Raw genomic sequence first — 20,883 nt, 5'->3', positions numbered from 1 at the left:
AGCCACCTTGTCCCCCAGCGTCCAGGCAGCCGACCGCGGATTAACTATTTCATCCAGATCCAGCATGCCCGTACTGTCCTGCGGTAACGTGGTCGAAGAACTGGCTGGGCGCCAAGAACGCGAAGACCCTTTATCGGTGTCTACTGGTGAATCCCCGTCATTAGAAGGGGAATCTGACGCCGTGGACACAGCAGGTTCCGGGACAGGAGGTGCCGCAGGGGAGGGGATGACTGCCTTAGCCAAGAAAGCGCTTCTGAGGCGCTCGAAGGCATCCTTGTCCACCTCTTGTGGCACCTTGTGGCCACTCTCACTACAGCATTTTTTCAGGGCCGGGGCACCCTCCTCAGGAGTTGGAGTAGGAGTGGAAACTGGGGCCGTAAGTGTGCCTGCGCCAATTTTGCGCATTCCTCAACAATGCGGTTTGACAGGCGGTCTTCCATGGGACCTACCACCTCGTTGACGCACCTGTAAATTGAATTATCCACTGTAAAAAAAAAAAATCCTCTTCATAAGGGAGGTATTGCTGGATTTCCTCCTCTTGATAAAAATCACCCTGTTCCATTTTGTCAGTTAGATTGAAAAAGTTGCCCCTCGAACCAGCTGAAGCCTGAGGGTTAGGTTTTACAGGCCAAAGCAGAGGAGGGACCCTCAAGGCTGTAACAGGCTGGCTAAACCAACACCTTATGTGGGCAGACCTGAGGACTTCAGAGTTTTGGCGCGTAATGAAACCAGCAAGGTGGCTGCACCAGCCCCCAAAGCGCGCCGAACCTCAATACACTGCCAGGGTCCAACCGCCACCCAGCGCGCTCTGACGTAGCTAAATATGGAAAAAAGGTGCAAACCTGTTCGCAGGAGTTTTACATTGTCAAGCTGCTATACGGACCCCAGCGGGAGTGAATAGTTTGAAATGCGTGACTAATACCGACCCTGAAGGGCGTGTTTGTTGTGGTGACAGGGGAACAAGGCTCCACTATTGCAGCTCGTGCAGCGCGGCTCCTCATCTGAGGAAACCGCGCCGCAGCGAGATGTGCAAGCTCCCGTTAACGTGCATTATAAGCACCGTGGCAAAAGGGGGCGGCTGCGTAAGGAGCGGAGAAACACCGTTAACAGTAACATTACGATTTGTCGTGTCCATAACATGGACATGGTTTGTGGCGCGAATTCGCAAGCGAGAGGCTCTTTTTTTCGAGACGGGTTCCTCTATTTTGGGACAGATTAGAAGTTTCTCATTATCAAGTGAGGTTTTTTCTACCCTTGCTACCGGAATCCAATTTGGAAACTTGAATTTTAAAATCTACTACACTGCAGCTTTACATCGAGACCTCCAATACATATTGAAAGAGAAATATTTCGATCACGGATATACTTTTTCTACAATTGCTGGAGACTTGAGCGCCACACGACCACGGGTCCTTTTGTTATGACACGACAAATCGTAATGTTACTGTTTGGACTATGTAACATTTTCTTCACTCTTAGAGCCTGGGCATTTCACGCGAACTTTTGAGATCATTTTTTAAAACGACCGTATGCCTCAGACTCTGATGACAATTGTGACTCTGATGGAAATTGTTTCTCTTAGCCTTGAAAAAGTAGTCTAAAGACAAAACACCTATCGGCTGTCCTTGTTTCTTTTCACTGAGTCAACACTGAAGAAAACCTAAGAATAAAATCTGTTTTTCCACTCAACCTGTTTTGCTTTAATATTGTTTACATTACTTTTGGCTCACTGGAGTTAATTCTTTGACTATATAGGGTTGTGCTATGTCAACCAAATTTCGGCATTTTGTCTGTATATGGGTATCCTATCTACATTGTAGCATTGTTGGTGGCACAGTGTTTGACATAGAGCACACTGGAGAGTATCCGCTTTATCCTTCTAACTTTGAGACTTAACTACTATAAATGTGCTGGCTGTAGTTTACCACTGCCATCAAGCAGATTTATATCTTGAAGGGGCCTAGTTTGACGTAAAGTCGGGCATAATAACATCAGTAAAGAACCCCAAGGGAATAGTAGTTATTTGTAAAGGTCATGAGTTCTTGGACAAATCCATATTCAAGCAAGAGGAGGTCCCTAACTCCTAAAGCAGATTTTCCAAGAAATCGTTGTGACGTTTTGGTACAGGTGGAAGTAGCCATGCCTGCATTTGGACTGCATGGGCTATGTCTAAATAATGGAATGATTTCTACGCCTATATTAGGGCAATGTGAATTGTACCTATATAAGGGCATGAATCTGGAAAATTCACTCGGATCCTAAAAGGCCATACAACACCCACTCCACTTTATTATGTATGACATTACTAAGTTCTAAGCACATAAAACATATCTAAAACATGTGTTAAAACCCCCACCCTAAATACATAAAATGCATTCGAAATGGTTGTACACGAAAAGAGCATTTGTGCTGTACGCATAAAAGCAATGTTTCATTCAAAGCATATAGATGACATTTAAAAAACGCTATCCGAATGACAACAATATTACTTTAACTGCGTGGTGTTATCCTTGTAGATGGTGACTAACTATATCGCCTTATCTGCTACTACCTTATTGTATAGAATAATCTGTTCTTTTAAAGATTTTTATGATTTGTATAGACAAGTTAGCACTGCATTGAGGGGTATGGATGCTGGTTCTTGGCATGGTTATAGAAATGTTGTGCTTCAGTGTTCACTGCTTTGAGATTCCCTCTTTAAGGTGGGCTTTGAAGGGCTTTATTGTATTTTTGGAGGATTCATTTAGGAATTCTTCATGAATCTGCAGAAGTTTTGAAGATTACAATAAAAAAAAATATTAATGTGAATGGCCACGAGAATTTACACTTCCATTTAGAGATACAATGATGCCAGAGATCCTGGATCACAATGATCTAGTTTCGTGGCAGATAAATTCCTAACAAGATTGCATTGACAATCTGGGAGCTCCTTTGGGAACTGGAGATGTTAAAAAAAAAAATAAAAAAAAAAAAAAAAAAAAGTGAGGCCCTTGATACCCAAATGATCCCAGAGGGTGGCTATACGAGCAGATGTAAGATGCGCCTGGAGGCCGACTGCAAACAGACTGAGGCTGTAGGCAACACATCCTGGTAGCATGGGGGTGGTCACAGGGCATGGAATTGACTATCTGCAGATGGTCCTCAAGTCGGGGCTCGCCATGTACATGTGACCTTCTGGTGATGGCCACCCCAACAGGCTCTCACTGTGACCACCATTAAAGTAAATCATTAACGAATAAGAATTAACTGAAAACAATGTTAGGCATGGCTCTTTATTCCAGCTGGGAACCTTACAAACCTTTTTTAGTATAAACCTAGAACATTGCCTAAAATATTGAAGTGGGAGCTAAGGTTAAGATTGAATGCTTTAAATACTGATTGCCATTTACTGTGAGCAATGTGGCTATTCTTCGCCTCAGCCCCCCCTCCCATGTACAGCTCATGACTCTGTACATGTCACAGATGAATTCACAAATGTCATTGGGAAATCCAGTGAAAGCTGCCATGGGGGCTACAGCACTCTGAAGGCTAGTCCTACATCCTGAATGTGAGCTTTGAGGCATCCCTCAAAGCTCACATATTCAGGTTGTTGAGCCAGGGCTTGCATGTGAGGCTTACGTGGTGGTGGTGGTGGAAGAGGCGCTGCTGGAATTTAGACTTCTAGGGTACTCGCTACATAAACATACGATTTCCCAATTCTATGCCACCCTTCCTGCTAAGTCTCCCCTCCCACCTCCTCACATACATATGGGCAAATGAGAATGTCACCTGGAGGGGGTTTGGATTATGACGCTTGGGACGAGGCCTGCTGCTGTCCAAAAGAGGTGGCCAGAGGTGCGAAGTTCCAGCTGACACAGCTAAAAGTACCATACAGGTTCTACTTCACGCAGACACACCCATCTGTGATGGGGAGGTCTAGCGATGGCCTGTGCTTGAGGGAGTGTCTGCAGAATGTGTCCGTTCTACACACTGTGACTGGCCAGTGATAAAAGATTACTGGGGAAGGATAAGTGGCAGGATATCACGGGCCATTGACTGTGCTCTGGTTCTGACACCACAGTTGGTGATGATGGGTATCGGGGAATTTACTCTGGACAGGTATGCCCTGTTAATCTGGAATGTGGCTCTGATGGTGGCTCAAAGAAACCTAATCTGATACTGGGGTGGCGGACACGATACCAAAATTGGCTGAATGGGAGACAGACCTGCACCGGTGCAAGAGGGCTGTAAAGCTGGTTTATCAGGTCTGCGACAGCTCTCGCAAGTTTGAGAAAATGTGGGTTTCATGGTGGGATGCGAGAGAAGGTCCTGATTGAGTCATGACCCATTGATAGCATGGGACTAGACGTCGAGTTCTGGAATGACTCCTACACGATCGATGTCTTGCCCTCATGGGATTTTTATACATATGTAGAGGCATACTGGATCAAAATGTTCTGATGATGATGTAAGGGCAGGGGGTGTGTGGGACTACTTCTAATAAACAGATTTATTTTTAAGCTAAACAAAAAAAAACAGTGCTGTGTACATTCATGAAGGCTGTGACAAATGGACCTGGCCTGGCGAGCCAAAACGTCCGACAGAGGGTAAACCCAGTAAATAGTGGGTAGGTTGAAGGCCATATCCTCTGGTGTTGGGCAACCTAGAAATAGGAGTTTTAAAAGCAGAAGCCACTGCCAGGAAAAGCTTTGGGAACCACACACTTTTACGTACCGCACAGGGCCAGCGGACAGTCAGGCCTTTCAATGAACATCTGTTGGTGTGGCCATGTGCAGCCTGTGGATTCTGGGGTCGGTACTTTTACCTCTTTTAGTGATGTTATTGATGTCGTTTAAGATATGAGATAATCCTCAGTGCATGAGAGGGAGTGGTCCTGCTCTCCATAAATGGTGCAATTTCGTAATCTTTTATACTTTTCTGTTTTCCCAATTAATTTAAACAGTTGCTAAATTATTTTCGGAGTTGCAGCTAAGCAAAACTGCTGATTAGGTTTTGGTGAAAGTGACTGACATTCCCTTGACGGTTTGCAACTTGTTTTTCTCAGGCATGTGTTCCTCTGTCAAATGGCCAACAGAATCCGACGTTACAGCCTCCTTCATCCTGTTCCCTGTCTCCAGTATCCAAAGGGCTCGCGTTCCAGCCTCCCTCGCCAAACGGCAGCTCTGGGAACATAAGTACAGCACCATTTCAGGCTGTGCAGACAGTAAGTGAACTCCGTCTAATTGTAAAGCGGTGTAGGTTGAAACCATCTCTAGTGTTTTGTGTATTATGAAGTGAATGCTGGACATGGAAAAAACACTCCTGAATCCAATGAATGGAGAGTAAAGGCATGGTTAAAAGGGAGCAAAGTTGCGAGGGTCAGAATCAGCAGACTTTAGATCTTCCAACTTGCAGTTGTCTGTTTTAAAAAGTATGTTCTAAACTATGCCCCTCAATAAACTGACAAAGAAGGTTAATGTTAATATGTTGAGGCTTTCTTTTTTGGTCAGATTACAGCATTTTAAAAATATCTTAGTGTAAAGGTACCTGCTACAGAGATTTGTTACCAGCAAGTTCTAGGGGAAAGTTGTTGTAAGAACTGTGGCGATTAATGTACTTGCTGAAAATGTGTGCCTTTAGTCTAGTCACAGGTTTACTTATAAAATACCATAGCGTTTTAAAGTGCCTACTGCAAAGTTCGGAATGTGACATAGGGTTTGCATGTCTCATTTAGAGAGATCTGTGGGTTACTGCTTTAGTTGTTGAGGTGTTGACTTACAGCTTACAAAATATAAAATAATTGTAATCTAACGTAGTGAGCTTAGAATTTATAAAGCGACTTTAAGAAGCTGCATGGAAACTTGCAAGACATATATTAAGAAACTTGTTTTTTCTTAAAATTGTATTACTCAAAGGTTGGCAAAAAAGGATTTCGTTGGATAGTGATAAATACTTAAGTGCTGTATAGATGGCTGTTTCTGTTTCATTGATAAATCTGACATTGCTTCAGTGTATGCACCTATCTGCTACAGAGTTTAGAAATGTCAACAACCCCAGAGTGCCTTAAAACCGCAGTTTCTCTTGAGCAGTTGTGAAGTGGCAAGCTAATTAACCTTGTATTTAGTATTATCTCGTTTGAATACAGTCTTTCCAAACCAGCTTTGTTGCAGAGCTTGCACACTTGCCAACTCTACAGGTTTAGGCGGCAGGCAATGCTTTTTAACCAGTCCTACAGCCCTGTCAAGTGTCATCAGGGGTTAGACTAACACAATCTGGGAATTTCCTCGCAGTACCCCAGAATGCTCATGCAAATCGTTTGTTTTAGTTGACCAGTGTTTACGCACTGTGACTGCAGCCTCTTGCTGTTTTCCTTTGTTTACTGTCTCTCCATGCAAGAGGCAGCCAATGGGGTGGCTGTTCAGAGCAGCGTATGTCATTGACTCTTCCCCCTCCTCCCTTGTCCCTCCCTAAGATCTTACTTGGATGGTAGGTTGCCTCGCTCCAACTGTGAAGCACTTTGATTGGTGCCGCCTGACGTTGTGCGTAGCAATTGTAGGTTCCTGCATTCTTTATACTAGAGGCTAGTGCTGAGGTCCTTGACACTGCTGTCCCATACCATGAGAGTTTCTCATGCCTGCTGGTTGCAGTTTTTGACGGCTAACTTGAGCCCCAACATCCGCCCCACCAAAATCTGCCCGTCCACAAGCCTGATGTCATTTCCAGATCAACAACTCCCCCGCTGAGCTCTGTGGGTGTGATGGTTCCTGGCCTATCATCCTTCATAGAACATTTGACCTTCTCTGCTGAGACCTCCGGTAAGCTGCACTATTCAGGGACAACCTGGCAAAGGATGGAAGGCAGAAGGGTAGTGCTGCTGTCTAGTGGTGCCTGAGCACAGAGCACTTAGATGTTTAACAGAGGAGTTAAATGGTGCGGTTTTATTTGCTCACACTTTCCATACCTTGGTTTTGTAAACTTAATTTGGCTCAAAAAAATCCTCTCTGGTCAGTGCCACTTGAAATAATACCATTTGATGGTACACATACGAACTTAAGTCACAAGTAGCTAAATAAGTAACAGAGAAAAAAGGCAGGTGAAATGCAGACTCTGGATTTCAGCTTTGTACTTGCAATTTTATATTAATATCAGCAGTGGTGGAATTGCATTAAAAAAAAGTATGGGAACTGTGTTGTGTGCAAAGGGGGCGGAGTGAGTGGGGGTGAGGTTCAAGGCGTGGCAAAAAAAAAAATATTGTGTAACATTTTTTGGTCTTTCCTTGAGGGTAACTTCATGTATGTAAAATGAGGCACAACTTAAATAAAAAATAAATGCAAGTTAATCAGTGGGAAATGCACTATTGTACATTATGAAACCTCTGTTAGTTAATTCACTCCAGAATTCTGTGTGTAACGGGAGACCCACAGAATTGAATCCTGGATGATGCAGTGAAGAATAGTTACTTGTGTATATTTAGTGCTTCGAAGTACCAGTCTGTGACAAAGCACTGTGAATATGCAAGTCTTTATTTTAAATTTGCATTCCACGCAGTATAAGATAGCCTGCTACAAAATCTGCAAAAAGGTTTAAGATAAAGTGCTTCTAAAATATCATTTTAATAATGCACAGACTTTACATAGTGCAATATTTTTTTATAACTGTCCATTAAAAGTACACTTCACAGCACAATTTGTAACTCCCTTGCATTGCCACTCAAAAAGAATAAATCTGTGCCATCAGGAGGCTTCAAGCGACTCTATTAAAGACAATACTGGCTTTGAAGCACCCTCTACATTTGCAGATTAACCAGCTGTGCCCATTTACACTTCATTCAGGCATCAGGCACCCTCGCGAGAATGCCTGTTTACCTGTCTGCCCCTCCCTCAGTTTCACAGCACAGGAGACTCCCTGCCTTACACTTCAGCTGAAGCATTTCAACTGTTGGAATTAAGCGTCCCAGGTCTGCCTTTTCATAAAGTAGGGAAACTGTTTTTCTAAAATTAAAGTGTGAGCAGATCACTGAAAATAAGGTAAATTAACAGTAAAGCCGGGCTGAGCAGACCATAAAACCGCCCTAACCCTGCCAAGTACCATGCATCGGGTGTTAGACTAATGCATTTCTCCCATGTGAACAAATGACAAAACTATGCAATCTAGCCAAGTAAGTTGGTAGGTCATCATCCGTTTGATGTCTTCGACATAGGACAATTACTGGTCATCATAAACTTGCAAAAGTTCTGTATTCCGGGCTGAAAACAACCCTGGGGTGGTTTTTTAGCCTTGTGGCAATCGACGGAACTGCTATTAAAAACCCAGCGCACTAAATGCAATCAAGTACCTGCTTTCAGGTGCTAGATTTTGGCAGAAAAATCCATTGGAAACATCTGAAGTGGTTTTGTCTTATACGCACTGTTGTGCATTAGTGCCACACTGTACATGTTATGTATAGTGAATGTACATGTAGCTGTGTTCAAGTGTCTGTAATCGAACACAATGCAATATGAATGACTTGGTTTAATTACTGGAAACAAAGGATTATTCATGGGGGAGGTGCAACTTTCAATTACATCTTGGTACTCAAGTTGTGTGAGGATTTCTCGAACTTGTTTTTTAGCTTTGTTTAGTGGGGTATTGTCTTTGAGGTTGTGGGGTTGACAGTACTGGTATGATGTAATAAGTGGAACTGTCCTCCCACCCCACATTGTTGCGCTAGGACACAGGAGCTTGAGCTAAAGCCCTCTCCTTGAATGTATGTTTAACTGCATCTAGGGCGAGGAAAAGCAGGTAAAATTACTGTTTCTCCCTCAGTGCAGTCCATGAAAAATTCTGGTGACCAATCCCTTTCAGCCAAGAGAATGTCATAGCTGAATGGCAAGATCTCCCAAAAGAGAGCATTTATGGTACATGGTATATCCCCTCCTTTGGGAGTTGCATTTCAAATAATTGATGCGAGACACTCTCTCCTATCTGGTGTTTCCACCTTTATACTCACTCGTTGCTACTGCCGCCGTGCATTTTTGGTTTTGGCGAACTATTGTGACTTATACCGCGCTGTTTAGCATGGTCATAGCCCACTCCTCGCTCAGAAGCAGTGTCCTCAACACCCTGGACATGCTTGATTTGACGCCAGCTACATTTTTAAATGAGGCTTGGACTGTTTAGATTTGTGGTCCTATTTTATAAAGTCAGATGAGCGTTTAGTCCTTTTGTTTCACGTACTCGGATCTGCGCTCTGATCGTCCACCTCTCTGAGCGTTTTTTATATGACTCCTGTAAGGAACAAGAGGAACTTGTATCAGTATGCTGGTACCTATCAGGCGTTTTAATATGGTCACACATATTGCAGCTTTTTCAGTTTGTCTGAGATGTGCCCTATAATTTAGTCTTTATTTTTCTTGCTATACCTCTTCTTAGAGGAAGAGTCTGATTCCTGCTTTGAGTTAACCTTTTCAGAATTACTCTTAAATTGTGGTTTAGTAGGTCTGGCTCCCAAATTCTCTGCCTTTGGCTGCATAGGTATCCTTCACTTTTGGTGGTTCATGCACCTGTTTTCTTGGAGCCAAATGTGTCATTGGCATACAGCCAACACTGTTGCTTCCCCTTTAATGTTACTTAACATGGTGGATACTGTGGCAAAGTTGCCAATCCGTTTCATCCCTAAATCCAGGTCAGGGTCTGCCCCGTACTCATTTCAGATCTGTTTAAGCACTTCTGGCAAAACGGCTAATGAGGGTGTAACATGTGTTCTGGTATATACCTCAGCAAAGACCATACCCCAAGTGGCGCAGTATTCTACTGAGGGAGCCATCCCCATTGGCAGGCATATGACGAGAATTGTGTTTCTCCTGATGTCCCTTATGGTGGAACACTGCTTCTAGATGGCTTGTTTCTTGTGCAATCCAGACAGAATTTTCTCTCGTCTGATGGGAATTTTACCCTTGCAGGACTTAGTGTCACTTTTTTCATGACAAATTGTGTCACACATCTGTTCTAACCTGATCTATATATAGTATACGTAGTTCTGGAGCGGACAGATTTTCTATTTCTTGGATAGGGTGTCTATTCGGATAAGACTGGTGAATTTGCTCCCTCACTGCTAAGGTTGTCTAACATTGTGTATGTGGTTGGGCACCTTCAAAACCAATTGAGATGTTCTTGGTAAATTACCGGTATTTCTAGTGCTTCATAAGCAGTGTCGTTAGGAATTGCAGCCTTAGTGTATGTTTGTAACTATATTGTTTGTGTTTCTGCTGCTGAGAATGTAACTCATGAGTAGAGTACCTCTGTCCTAAATGCTTCGGCGGCCTCAACCACAAAAGTAACGTCTCTGCCCGTAAGGGGCAGTCCAGGTTGTAACGGCATTTGTGTAAGTGCATGTCTAAATCACTGGTATGTTAATTGCTGCTTCGTCCCCAGCCATAAGAATATGTGGAATAAGAGAGGGTACCTCTATGGGGTGATTCTTTGAAAGTTTCAAGCTTGAACAACTTACAGCCAATCCATAGAATTTACCTACTCGGCCGAGGAGCATTTTTCTCTAATACCTCAGACCTCTCCGGTTGAGAGGCGAGTAGGGGTCTTTGTGTATACAAAAGAAAACTACACGGGCAATCCATTAAATAAGAACCCAGGGTAGAAGGTTTGCAGCGCCATGTCATGTGGCTTGTATGTTCCCAAGTGAAACTGTGCGTGCGTTTGGACAACATAAATGTCAGAACTGTGAAAGACTGATTCTGAGGACACCAGGATAAGTTGGCCTTCGTCCTGCTAGCTCGCAGTGCACCATCTGTACCCCTAACCTGACAAGGTAACAAATGGATAGTGCAACCTCAGAACATGGCAACCATGACTCGCCAAGAAAATCATGGTAACCAATCTAAAACCCTTTTGTTTGGTTCTAATGCATACCCAAAGAGATACACCAGAAATGCACAGTAAAGCGTCTCCGTATTTATTGCAGCATTGTGATTCTTGAGTAAAATATGTGCTGCAATAATCAACAGAAGGAAACCGAATAATGCGATTAACATTATGACAATGGTGAAAGATACAGTTCAACCATTTTGCTACAACAGAAAATATATGCGGGTATTAAGTGCTTCTATATTTTAGTCCTATGTAGCTCTCCCCAACCTAATGTGTCACGGGTGGGGGTGAATCTGCGAAATCCAAGTAGGGTGCTATAACTCCCCGTTATCTGAGTCATCAGGCTGCCCGTCTTAGTTGAGGGTTGGGCAGCATCCCTTGCATGAGGTTAACTGGAATCAGCTGGGCTGGAATTCCGGCACGGGTGACCTCTGTGCCAGCTAAATTCTCCTCTGTCTAAACAAGGGAGTGATGTGATGTCGCCATGCCGAAGTATGTCAGGCTGCTAATGTTTATTGTATTGATAGCTCTGTCAGCCAATAACCTTTTGTGTAATGAACTTAGCCCTGGTACAGAATGTTCAAGGTAATAATAATGTGCCTACAAAGTGGATATGCGGGCAAAGCTCAGTCCAGAGAATGTTATCCTGCACAGGCACACAAACTAATGTGTGTCAAATGTCATTGTGTTAAAGAAAAGAAGGCAGCTTAACTTGAGCAGGTAAAATGGTGTTTCTACCCAGGCCTAAAATGTGACCACATAAAAGGCTAACCAGAAATTCATTCTGTTGCTGTGAACCTGCCAGGCAGGTACTTTTAGCGGTTGGTCCCCTCTACCATACGTTTTGAAAGTTTGGTGCCCAAACAGCTAAAGGTGTCCACTAGCAAGACCTCCGGGAGAGGACTTGAAGACACTCTGGATGTCAGACAGAGGGCAACTGCAAAGTCCAGTTGTCCGATAATATTCTTCACAGGAATATACTCTTCAGTCCTCTTGTGTTCCTGGAGTCACCCAGGTAATTAGACTTATAATCCTCAGAGTTCTTTGTCCTTGGTTGTTAAATGGAGTTTAACTTTCGGTTCTTCTCAAGTCGCAGATGCAGGGTTCACAAGGTACAGTCCACAGAATATCCTTAAGCAAGTCCAGTAGTGTTCTGAGGAAGGCTTGGGGATGGTCCAGCTTTGTACCCACCAGGTAGTGGGTGGGGTACAACCTAAGGCACTCCTAGTTCCTCTGACCAGTGGAATAAATGTTCCTAGGTCATCACCTTTCTACTTCAATTTGTTGTAGTTCCGGTTTGCCAACGAACCCAAAATGCATTGTTTGTGCAAATCCAATATGGCCAAATTCTTTGACCGCAATAAAGTTGGGCTTTGAAGCTGGATTGTTCAAGTTTATTATTAACTGTACAAATAATTAAAATCTTTACAGTAAAAGGAAAAGATACAGAGACCAATGATTGTAAGCTTCTTTGCTTGGTAAGATGTATGTTACTATACTAGGCAATTAAAAGGAGAAGGAAAAGAAAAAGCTAAAAAACAATTTTAAAAAAGCAGAATGTATTAAAAGGATACGGCACCCCTGACTGAGTCCCATATGATTGGCATTTTTCCAACCTTATATGCCTTGGAATTAGTCTGTGCAGGGGACGTTTCTTTATTTAAGAGGCTTGCAGGAGGGGCAATGTCAATGGTCCTACGTAGCGAGATCACATCCGCTTTAGTCCGCTGCTTTCTCCGTGGTCTTCCCATGTGTTGGAATACTTTCGTTTTTGACCTTTAAAGCTGACCTAATTTGGTGAACTAATTTCGCCAATCTCGCTAGGGTCATTGTGTCGGTGGTTGACCAGCACAAAGCTGATACTTCAGAGCATGATTTTATACTCCGATTGAGGCAGATCGGACGCAGCAGTCGCCGACGTTCATTGTTGAGATGGGGACAGCAGCAGAGAAGGTGCAGCCAAGATTCCCTCTTGTAGGTGCATAGCCTGCAAGTTATGGATTCCCCTCTTTGAGCCCATGCGGGGTTGAAGTCTGCTATCCCAAGCATGGTCAGTCTCATGTAAAGAATTTTACTTCGGGCCTGTGTTGTAAGGGCCTCGCTTAGATATTGTGGAGCTTTTCCTACCGTGTATGAATTATTCAATGGAACCAAGTGGGAGCTTCGGCGAAGGGTTTTATAGTCGAGGTCAAAAGAAATTTCATAGACTTGTTTATTAAGTGCTCTCTTCTAAGCATTCAGTGGAATTTCATGTTGCGGGAAATTTCCTTCGTCAATCTTCAAGGCTTTGATTGCATTTCCCAGCCTGATATGCCATATCGAGGCTGGCCCTTCGAAGATGCATCTCAAGTGGAATTTTAGGGAGTTTGCCGGGGCCCTTGATATCCTTAGATACAACTTTTTAAGCTCCCCCTGACAGATCAGGTCTGACCTCGCTAGACCAAGCTCCAATCTCAGCCTAGTTCTTCTTGCTGTCCTTGGTATGTGAAGCACAGACTTGTAAGCCTTAACTTGGGCTGAATTGAGAAGAGCGTCCAGCTTCCCGGGGAAGGCGGGATGACCGTAACAAATTGCAGGGAGAAGCTTTGCACTTAGGGCTATCAGAATTGGGCTAGCTGATGGGCTGATCAAGTTCTGACTTAGTTGTCTTAACAAATGTATTACCTTGTTGGCTTTGGAGGCCTGCTGTTTTAAGTGTACATTTGCTTTGACCCGTTCCGTAAACCAGACCCCGCGGTAGTTGTATGAGGCCACCGAGTTTATTTGAGCATTTCCCAATTGCCACTGTGCATGCCTTTTCCGATAGTAGGACCCAAAGATAATGACCTTGGTTTTCCCTTGATTGACTGTTAGGCTATTGGCAATGTTGAAGCTGTTTAATGCAGTTAATGCTCTTTGTAGGCCATCTTCGTATGGTCCATTATAGCTGTGTCGTCAGCATACTGTAAAACTGGTAGCCTCACACTTCCTAATCTGGGGGCTACTAGGCTGGCTCCTTTTAGGGCCTCCCCCAGGTCCGCCCGTGTATAAATTAAAAAGGATGGGGGCCAGCACATACCCTTGCTTCAGCCCATTCACTGTGGTTATTTTGGGGGAGACTGTTCGAGCACTTGTTTTAACCCGCACCCATTGGCCTCATATAGTGACCTTATTGCCTTCAGAAGTTTCGATGGTATGCCCCACTTTTCTAATTTCCACCATAAGCGTTTTCTGTCCACTTTATCGAAGGCTGTACTATAGTCCACAAAGTAGCAAAATAGAGGAGGATGGTTCTTCAAGATTGCCTGGGCTGAAAGATGTGCTAGCGCCAGGACATTGTCCATCGTAGATGCCTGGGACCTAAATCCGGTCTGGTACATGGGTATTATGTTTCCCGCTTCGGCCCATTTTTCTAAATCATTCAGTAATAGGCGTGCATATGCCTTGGCCTCCACGTCGAGCAGGGCAATGAGCCTGTAGTTCGATGGCTCGAGGCGATCTCCTTTTTCGAAGATTGGAACCAGTATGGAACCCCTCCAGGAGTCGGGGGTGGTAGCGGTCAGATAGGTGTAATTGAAAAGCGGGGTTAAGAGTGTTGCCCAGAACTCTGGTGTCTGTTTGAAGACCGGCGCTGGGATCCCGTTGGGCCCCGGGGGCCTGTCGTTCCTCATGCGCTTGATGGTTTTAATGACCTTTTGGATGTTTGTCCAGGTTGGTATGGTATCATCAGCGTCAGCCGGGCTGTTGTCCCTTGAGTCCTTGCTTGGGCTCAAAGTTATGACTTCAGGGTTTGTACTAATCTGTTGGACTTCCTCAGCTAACTCCGCCTTATCTCTAGTTAGGACTTACTTAGTGGAGTCTGTTACATAAAGCGGTTCCAAAATATTGCACCCATTCTTTTTCAGCTACCCCATTTTCTCTCGTTGGTCCTCGGTTGCTCAGCTTATTAATAAATCTCCAGAGTCGTGCTGGGTTCCTGTGTTTGAGGAGGGAAAAAACTTTAAGCCAATTGCTTTCCATGTTGGCTTTTTTGAGTTCCCATAGCTTCTTCCTCAAAGAAACGCTCAATGAAGCTATCGATTCCCCCTCTATTTGACTGCTCCCTCTTTTCTTTACTACGAGAGCCTTATGTAAAAGTCTTATGTTCCCGTATGTCCTGAGGGCAGGTATTTCCTATACTAGATTGCACTTTTGTTATTATATTTTGTGATTTGGGGTTCCCGAGCTTGCATTGTAGATCCTCAATGATTTTCTCCCATCCTTTTATGGGTGGATCCTCTATAAACTGACTCCCTTCCTGTGCCTGACCCAGCCATGATTGAAATTTCCCATCGAGCTTATCTGTCCACTTGATCCTGCGCAGGACGCTGTGTTTCTCTTCACCGCTTGTCTCCCCGATGGGTTGGTAAAAAGTAGCATGCGGTATGTCCAGCTGAAATGATGCTCTTAGTGGCCTGTGATTGCTTTCCTGCTGGTTTTCGACTTCAAAAGTCAGTCATTCTGTCAGCCATTCTGTCAGCCAGCTCTCGGCTTATCATAATATAATCAATTCTGAACACATTCCAGAAAGTGGGCTGAGCCTGCCAGGCAGTCGAGTGAGCTCTTTTCAGGGCGTGAGTTGATGTCAATTTATAACTACAGAAAAAATCATGCAAAGGGGCCGCCCTTCCTGAACCCCGGGGGAGTGATTCCAATTTGTCGAGGGCTTTTAGGTTGAAGTCCCCAACTAGAATGACCTGGTGTGTTTTGTATTTATTTAGCAGGTCCTCTAGATTTTGTGCCAGAGCCTCCAGCTGGTCCTTCATTAGGGTCTGTGCGGGGTTGATGTAGCAGTTTAATACCGGCAGGTGAATTGGATGTTTGTTGAGTCTCAAACCTCTTATCTGTAGGGCTTGTAGACCAAGGGAGTTCACGTTTGGCAAATCCAATATGGCCAAATTCTTCGACCGCAATAAAGTTGGGCTTTGAAGCTGGAGTGTGAAGTGTACTATTGTAATCCCAGTATCTTTCCACTTCTAACACTAAAATCCAGATTAAAGAACGCATTTACATGTGCCTCAACAGACCGGTCAACCTACCGGTCAACAGACCGGTCAGGCAGGATTTGACACTGCTGCCAACAGAAGTCCCACAACCTCCACCCTGCATTATTCTATTGAGCTCAGAGGAGTACTTTCTTCTCATTCAGGTCAGCCTATTGTGTGTTCCTGGGAGAAATTTCACATACCTTGCAGGTCTGAGCAGAAGGCTGGGAGCTGGCAGGGTCGAAAGCTAATTACCCTTCTGACAGGTCAGGCAGGTAAAGGGTAGCTTAGAAGTTACTCTTCCTAAAAAAAAAAAAAAATATTTTGTTTAAATATCTTTACTGGTATTGTCAGATATTAACATGACTTTCACGATTTTATGCCAAATGTTTAGAACATAAATACAGAGCACACATATAGAATAACATTCCCCATTGCAGCAGCATATAATTGGCACTAGTATGCTATTCTCTGGTACAGATACTTGCATCTCATGTGAGCCTGTCTTCTGGGGTCCCCTGCGTGCCATTGCTCAGTTTTGCTACACCATGGTTTATAAATTGCAATTTTTACTATCCGCATCTTATATCACGTCCGACCTGAACTGTTATGACAGGATCACATTGTTATATGGCATGTATATACGAAACCTGCCATTTGGGCCTGAGCATCAATTTACTGCGAGAGGAAAAAAAAAGGAATTATATGATGATAGAACGCAAGCAGTAGTCACTGAAGAGTACCAATAAGACTTATTTTCTAAAATATACAAACCAAACTGAAACTTATAATATAAAAAGAGAATCTGCCATCTATGAAATACTAACAAAAAATTGATCTTGCGTGATTGGGTACGAAGGTGCATTATCGGTTCTTTTCCACTTAAATATACATCTAGTCCGGAATTGAAGCATTGCGCATAACGAAGCATAATAACCAACCAGCAAAGAGGACCTCTATGCCTGAAGACGGATGGAGTGAATGGGGCGCAATAGTGTTCAATTCTGTGAGTTTTGAAGCATATCTACTCCATTTAGCTGAGTGGCGAGGAACTAGAATATCTCACAGATCAGCAGTTCGGGCATGATCTACTTCCATTGTGTTGCTGGTTTGTAGGGCCATGAGTAATGCGTCCCAGCTTTGAGCGATGGGAAATTTGCGGAGCTCTGCTGGCTCCTCTCTGTGCAGTGCCGTACTTAGAAGTTACTCTTTCTTAATATTTAATAAAAATCTGACTCCCCAATGAATTGGTTAATAAGATTTTTTTTTGTTAATCCGTTTGATACCTTTGAGTTTTTGACATACAACAAAACAGATCCAACACATGTTCACCTATAGTGTCTCCAGCACTCCCCCGGCACCTTTCTTCAAAGGAAACATGGCTGACATACTTCATATTTTAATAACTATTAAATAGTGGTTTCATTATTTTTCTAGCTTGGTCCGTTCCTGGGATACAGTATTAGTATTTTAATATGTACATTTGTTTTCTTTAAACACGTCGCTGCGGCCGGAATTCCCCTCCGGTGCTGGAGAATTCCACGCGTTGGTCTGTTCGATGGCCCCCAGCCGTCCTCTGCACACGCCCACCGTGATGTCAGACGGCCCTGGGCTGTCTGACGCACTTAAGAGGATATAGGATAGCTAGGCCATCTGCAGTGAAAATGGCTTTTAGGTCATTTTCTGTGTAGGGGCATGGTAACATTATATTTCTACATTTCCTACTTTTCATTTCAGTTCACTCTAACATGTGGGATACAAAGCTTGCATATTGGTGATTTACTAATATGTGAAAGGGAGGTTTTTGTATCTGTCAAACTGTTAATTTACTGGTTGTACTGCAGCCGCCAGGCAGCAATGTTAGGCCTGAAGGATTGTTTTCCTTTTTAACACTAGTCCAGTCAGTACTTTTTTCTATGTAAAGAAAAATGCAATGTTCAAAATTGCTAATTTTTACACAGATGGGTGAAAGATTAGTTGGAGCGTCACCTAAAGAGGTCTTACGAACATGGGTGTGCATCTCCTATCCCAAAAGTGCCAAAAGCGAGCTACTCTCAATCTGTGCTAGACCATGTGGTTTTGAAGTACATTGGACCATTAATGCACCAGTAGACTTGTATATAGGTGCACAGGCAGAAGTGGCATTGCTGTTTTAGGAGTCCAATCATTTCAGTGCTGTACACCATTAAACAAATCTGGTTTATTGGCTTTGTCCGTGGGGTCCATGATATCAGGTCTACAGCCTTGTTCTATTCAATAAATGAACTGCCTACCCTGCCTTTGTCATGCACTCTGGGAATCAAAAATTGCAACTCCCTCCAAAATTGGGGCTTATCTCTGAGCAAGGCCTTGAACACCTCTGGACTAGTTTCTTTCTTTACAATATTGAAATACAGGTAGTGGTGGTTTAGACAGTTGCACATCTAATTCTGTAATGAGTCCAAAAATTATACTGATTATTTTTAAATGGATATTATATAGTTATGGAGTCGGTGCCCCTCAAGGTAACATTGACATCCCACTACCACAGATGTCGGCTTCAACAAAAATCCCTCTGGATTCGTTGTAATGGACTTTCTTTGAAAGGTTGTACCTTGGCGCTCCAATATTTACTGTCAGAAAAGCATGTGCTTTTGAGGGAGTTTATTCCCAGTCGTGACCCGTTTAAAGTGTCATGACTATTAATCTTACGTATAGACAGCACCAAAACATCAATGTAAAAAGAGAACATCAAAGATGTAACATTCCTTTTAGTGCTTTAATGTCTTTTTAAATACAGTATTCCATTAGGTACTTAGAAAGAATACATGATACAAAATTATTCTTGTCAGTTCATCTGTGATGTTGCCCAAAAACCAGAGGAAGCTACCCCTATAAACTTTACAGGGAGGGGGTATATGCAAAACTTAAAAAGACCTGGTCCCTGTCGCGTTTTGTTGCACAAAGAATTATTCACTAATAGAAGGAACACCTACTATGTGTTAGAACAGGCCAGCAAACATTAAGCAAAACAAGCATTCTCGAGAATTATTCTTTGTCAATACACATTATGCAATCACTTCTAGAAAAATTGTTTAAACTTTTTATTCATATAAATGAATCATGTACCTGGGGCCCTCCCTAGTGGTTACAATCTAAAATAATTAAAAACACTTTGTTCTCTTTGATGAAATATATAATCCACATTTGTAAAGCGCAGAATCACCCATAAGGGTCTCTAGGCGCTGGGGGCCGTCGGGAAGATTAAGCAAGCTATTGCCCAGCGTCACATGATGCTGGGCTAAACTGACGCCGGTGCCGGGGATCGAGCCGTGATCCTCAGATTCCGGAGTCAGTCTCCCTAGCCGCAGCACCACACCGCTTCAATACAAGAAGTTAAAAACAGCCAACGCGGCGTTTCGGTGTACAGTTGTTTCCACCTTCATCAGGACGTTACAGTTTCTTTATTAAAATCTTATTTTATTTAGTGGGCTATGTCTCATCACTTTCATAGTCCTTAATGTGCTTCAATAAGTCACTTTCAATGGTGATGTTGAAATATGTGCCTTCTGATATTGGCCTGCGCTTATAAATATACTTTGGAGCCACCGTCTTGCAATGTCTTGGTAATCGATTAGGTTTCCAGCACGGTTTATGTCCTATTCATACGACTTAATAATGCCTCTTGATGTGGTTCGTCTGATTATGGTGGGTCTATTAATCCATTTAGACCTCAGTATCTCCTTTGTGTTTCACGGCCTCCCTGCTCCAACGTATAACCTGGATGTCTTTGAAAGCGATGTTGATCACGGCGAAAAGATACAAGCAGCCGACACATGTTTCGTTACTGGGAGTAACTTCCTCAGGGCCTATATGTATCGTGGTTGGAAAAAGTCAACAACTGTTTGGAAATTCTTCATATAGAACTGAAAAATATATAGAACCTTATGTGGGTTAAACCACAAGATCTTGTAAAAGTACTGGTGATGGTCCCAAAACTTCAATTAAAAATCATTCTCTTCTAAGATTGTACTTGTCTATATAGGAATTTGTATATCCAGGAATAAGTTGCGAATACTGGAGAGGCTCACATAGTGGTCCTGGAAAAACGACGGTGGGTAACAGTTCCTTACTAATATGGTGCTTCCAATAGGTCCTTTGTGTTTTGCTTCGTGATAAAGTATAATCATTTACTTCCTCCTAGTGCGGCAGCTTGATGTATCGTGCAGTATCACTGTTGGTAGAAACTCGGACTCTTCAATGGCCCGTAACATTAATCCGGTAAAAAGTGCATATCCGTATGTGTCCTATAATTGGCCCAAAGGGAACTTTGATAAGCCCTTTAAACGCTGCCGCACGACTCGACTATCTTAGGTGCTCGGAGAAGGTTTGTTCCTTAAAGTACTCCAAACCTGTGGTAACTGTAACTGAGGTCTGCTTGTCCTCAATGTGTCAAGTGGGAAAATCCTTCTAGCCAATTTACATGGAGGTGCCGCTGACAGTGAAGAGATTTCTAATTGGACCCAATTCCTCTAACAGGAAAATCCTAGTCTCTCTGGGATGGGCTTGTTGTGTTCAGAGGTCCTTGACTTGTTAGCTAGGCAGCAGAGATATTCTCTGGTTCAGCATGGCACCTCCGAGCATGAATCTCATTAAAGCTGGCTTCGAGAAATCTGCCCAACTTAGAGTTCCTATAAAGTAAAACAGACTCTTGATCATAGTTTGAACCCAGCAATTCATACACAAGGACACGTCAGTGAACATTGTTCCACATTCCAATGAATAGGTAGACATTAGCCACATTTTATACAAATTGCAAAACAGTTTAAGTCCTACGGATAAGCACTTCGGTTAGAAACAAATAAAGCCTTTTTTCTGGAGCATCAAATCACAAGGCTTTAGCAGGCCATATCCAATGTAGTCTATCTAGTCTGTGCACAGAGCTACATGTGCAGATTTACAGCAGAGGCAAACTAGCAGTCCCTTTCCCCCTGCTTATACATGCACAACCTTCAGAGACCATTACCCCCATCTTGACACCTGCTGACTATTTGAGAAC

At 43.3% G+C, this 20,883-nt stretch overlaps 1 protein-coding gene and 1 long non-coding RNA gene across 6 annotated transcripts in view; one reads left to right on the top strand and one right to left on the bottom strand.

The window, feature by feature from the left end:
* The window catches only part of CAPRIN2 (caprin family member 2), an 857,580-nt gene that overhangs the window by 527,624 nt on the left and 309,073 nt on the right, over positions 1-20,883 (top strand). For all 5 annotated transcript variants that reach the window (XM_078673768.1, XM_078673767.1, XM_078673766.1 and 2 more), the window contains one exon: positions 5,045-5,203. In XM_078673768.1, coding sequence (XP_078529894.1) covers positions 5,045-5,203 — 159 coding nt within the window. The remainder of the gene's footprint in view (positions 1-5,044; positions 5,204-20,883) is intronic.
* LOC144810284 (uncharacterized) overlaps positions 1-20,883 on the bottom strand; it is a 124,826-nt gene that overhangs the window by 4,049 nt on the left and 99,894 nt on the right. The window contains exon 2 of the long non-coding RNA XR_013606878.1: positions 16,049-16,148. This is a non-coding gene — a long non-coding RNA (uncharacterized LOC144810284). The remainder of the gene's footprint in view (positions 1-16,048; positions 16,149-20,883) is intronic.

This window comes from Lissotriton helveticus, chromosome 1_1, assembly GCF_964261635.1.
Source record: "Lissotriton helveticus chromosome 1_1, aLisHel1.1, whole genome shotgun sequence".
Lineage (NCBI taxonomy): Eukaryota > Metazoa > Chordata > Amphibia > Caudata > Salamandridae > Lissotriton > Lissotriton helveticus.
Note: the sequence above shows the minus strand (reverse complement) of the source record. Positions and strands in the feature narration are given on the sequence as shown.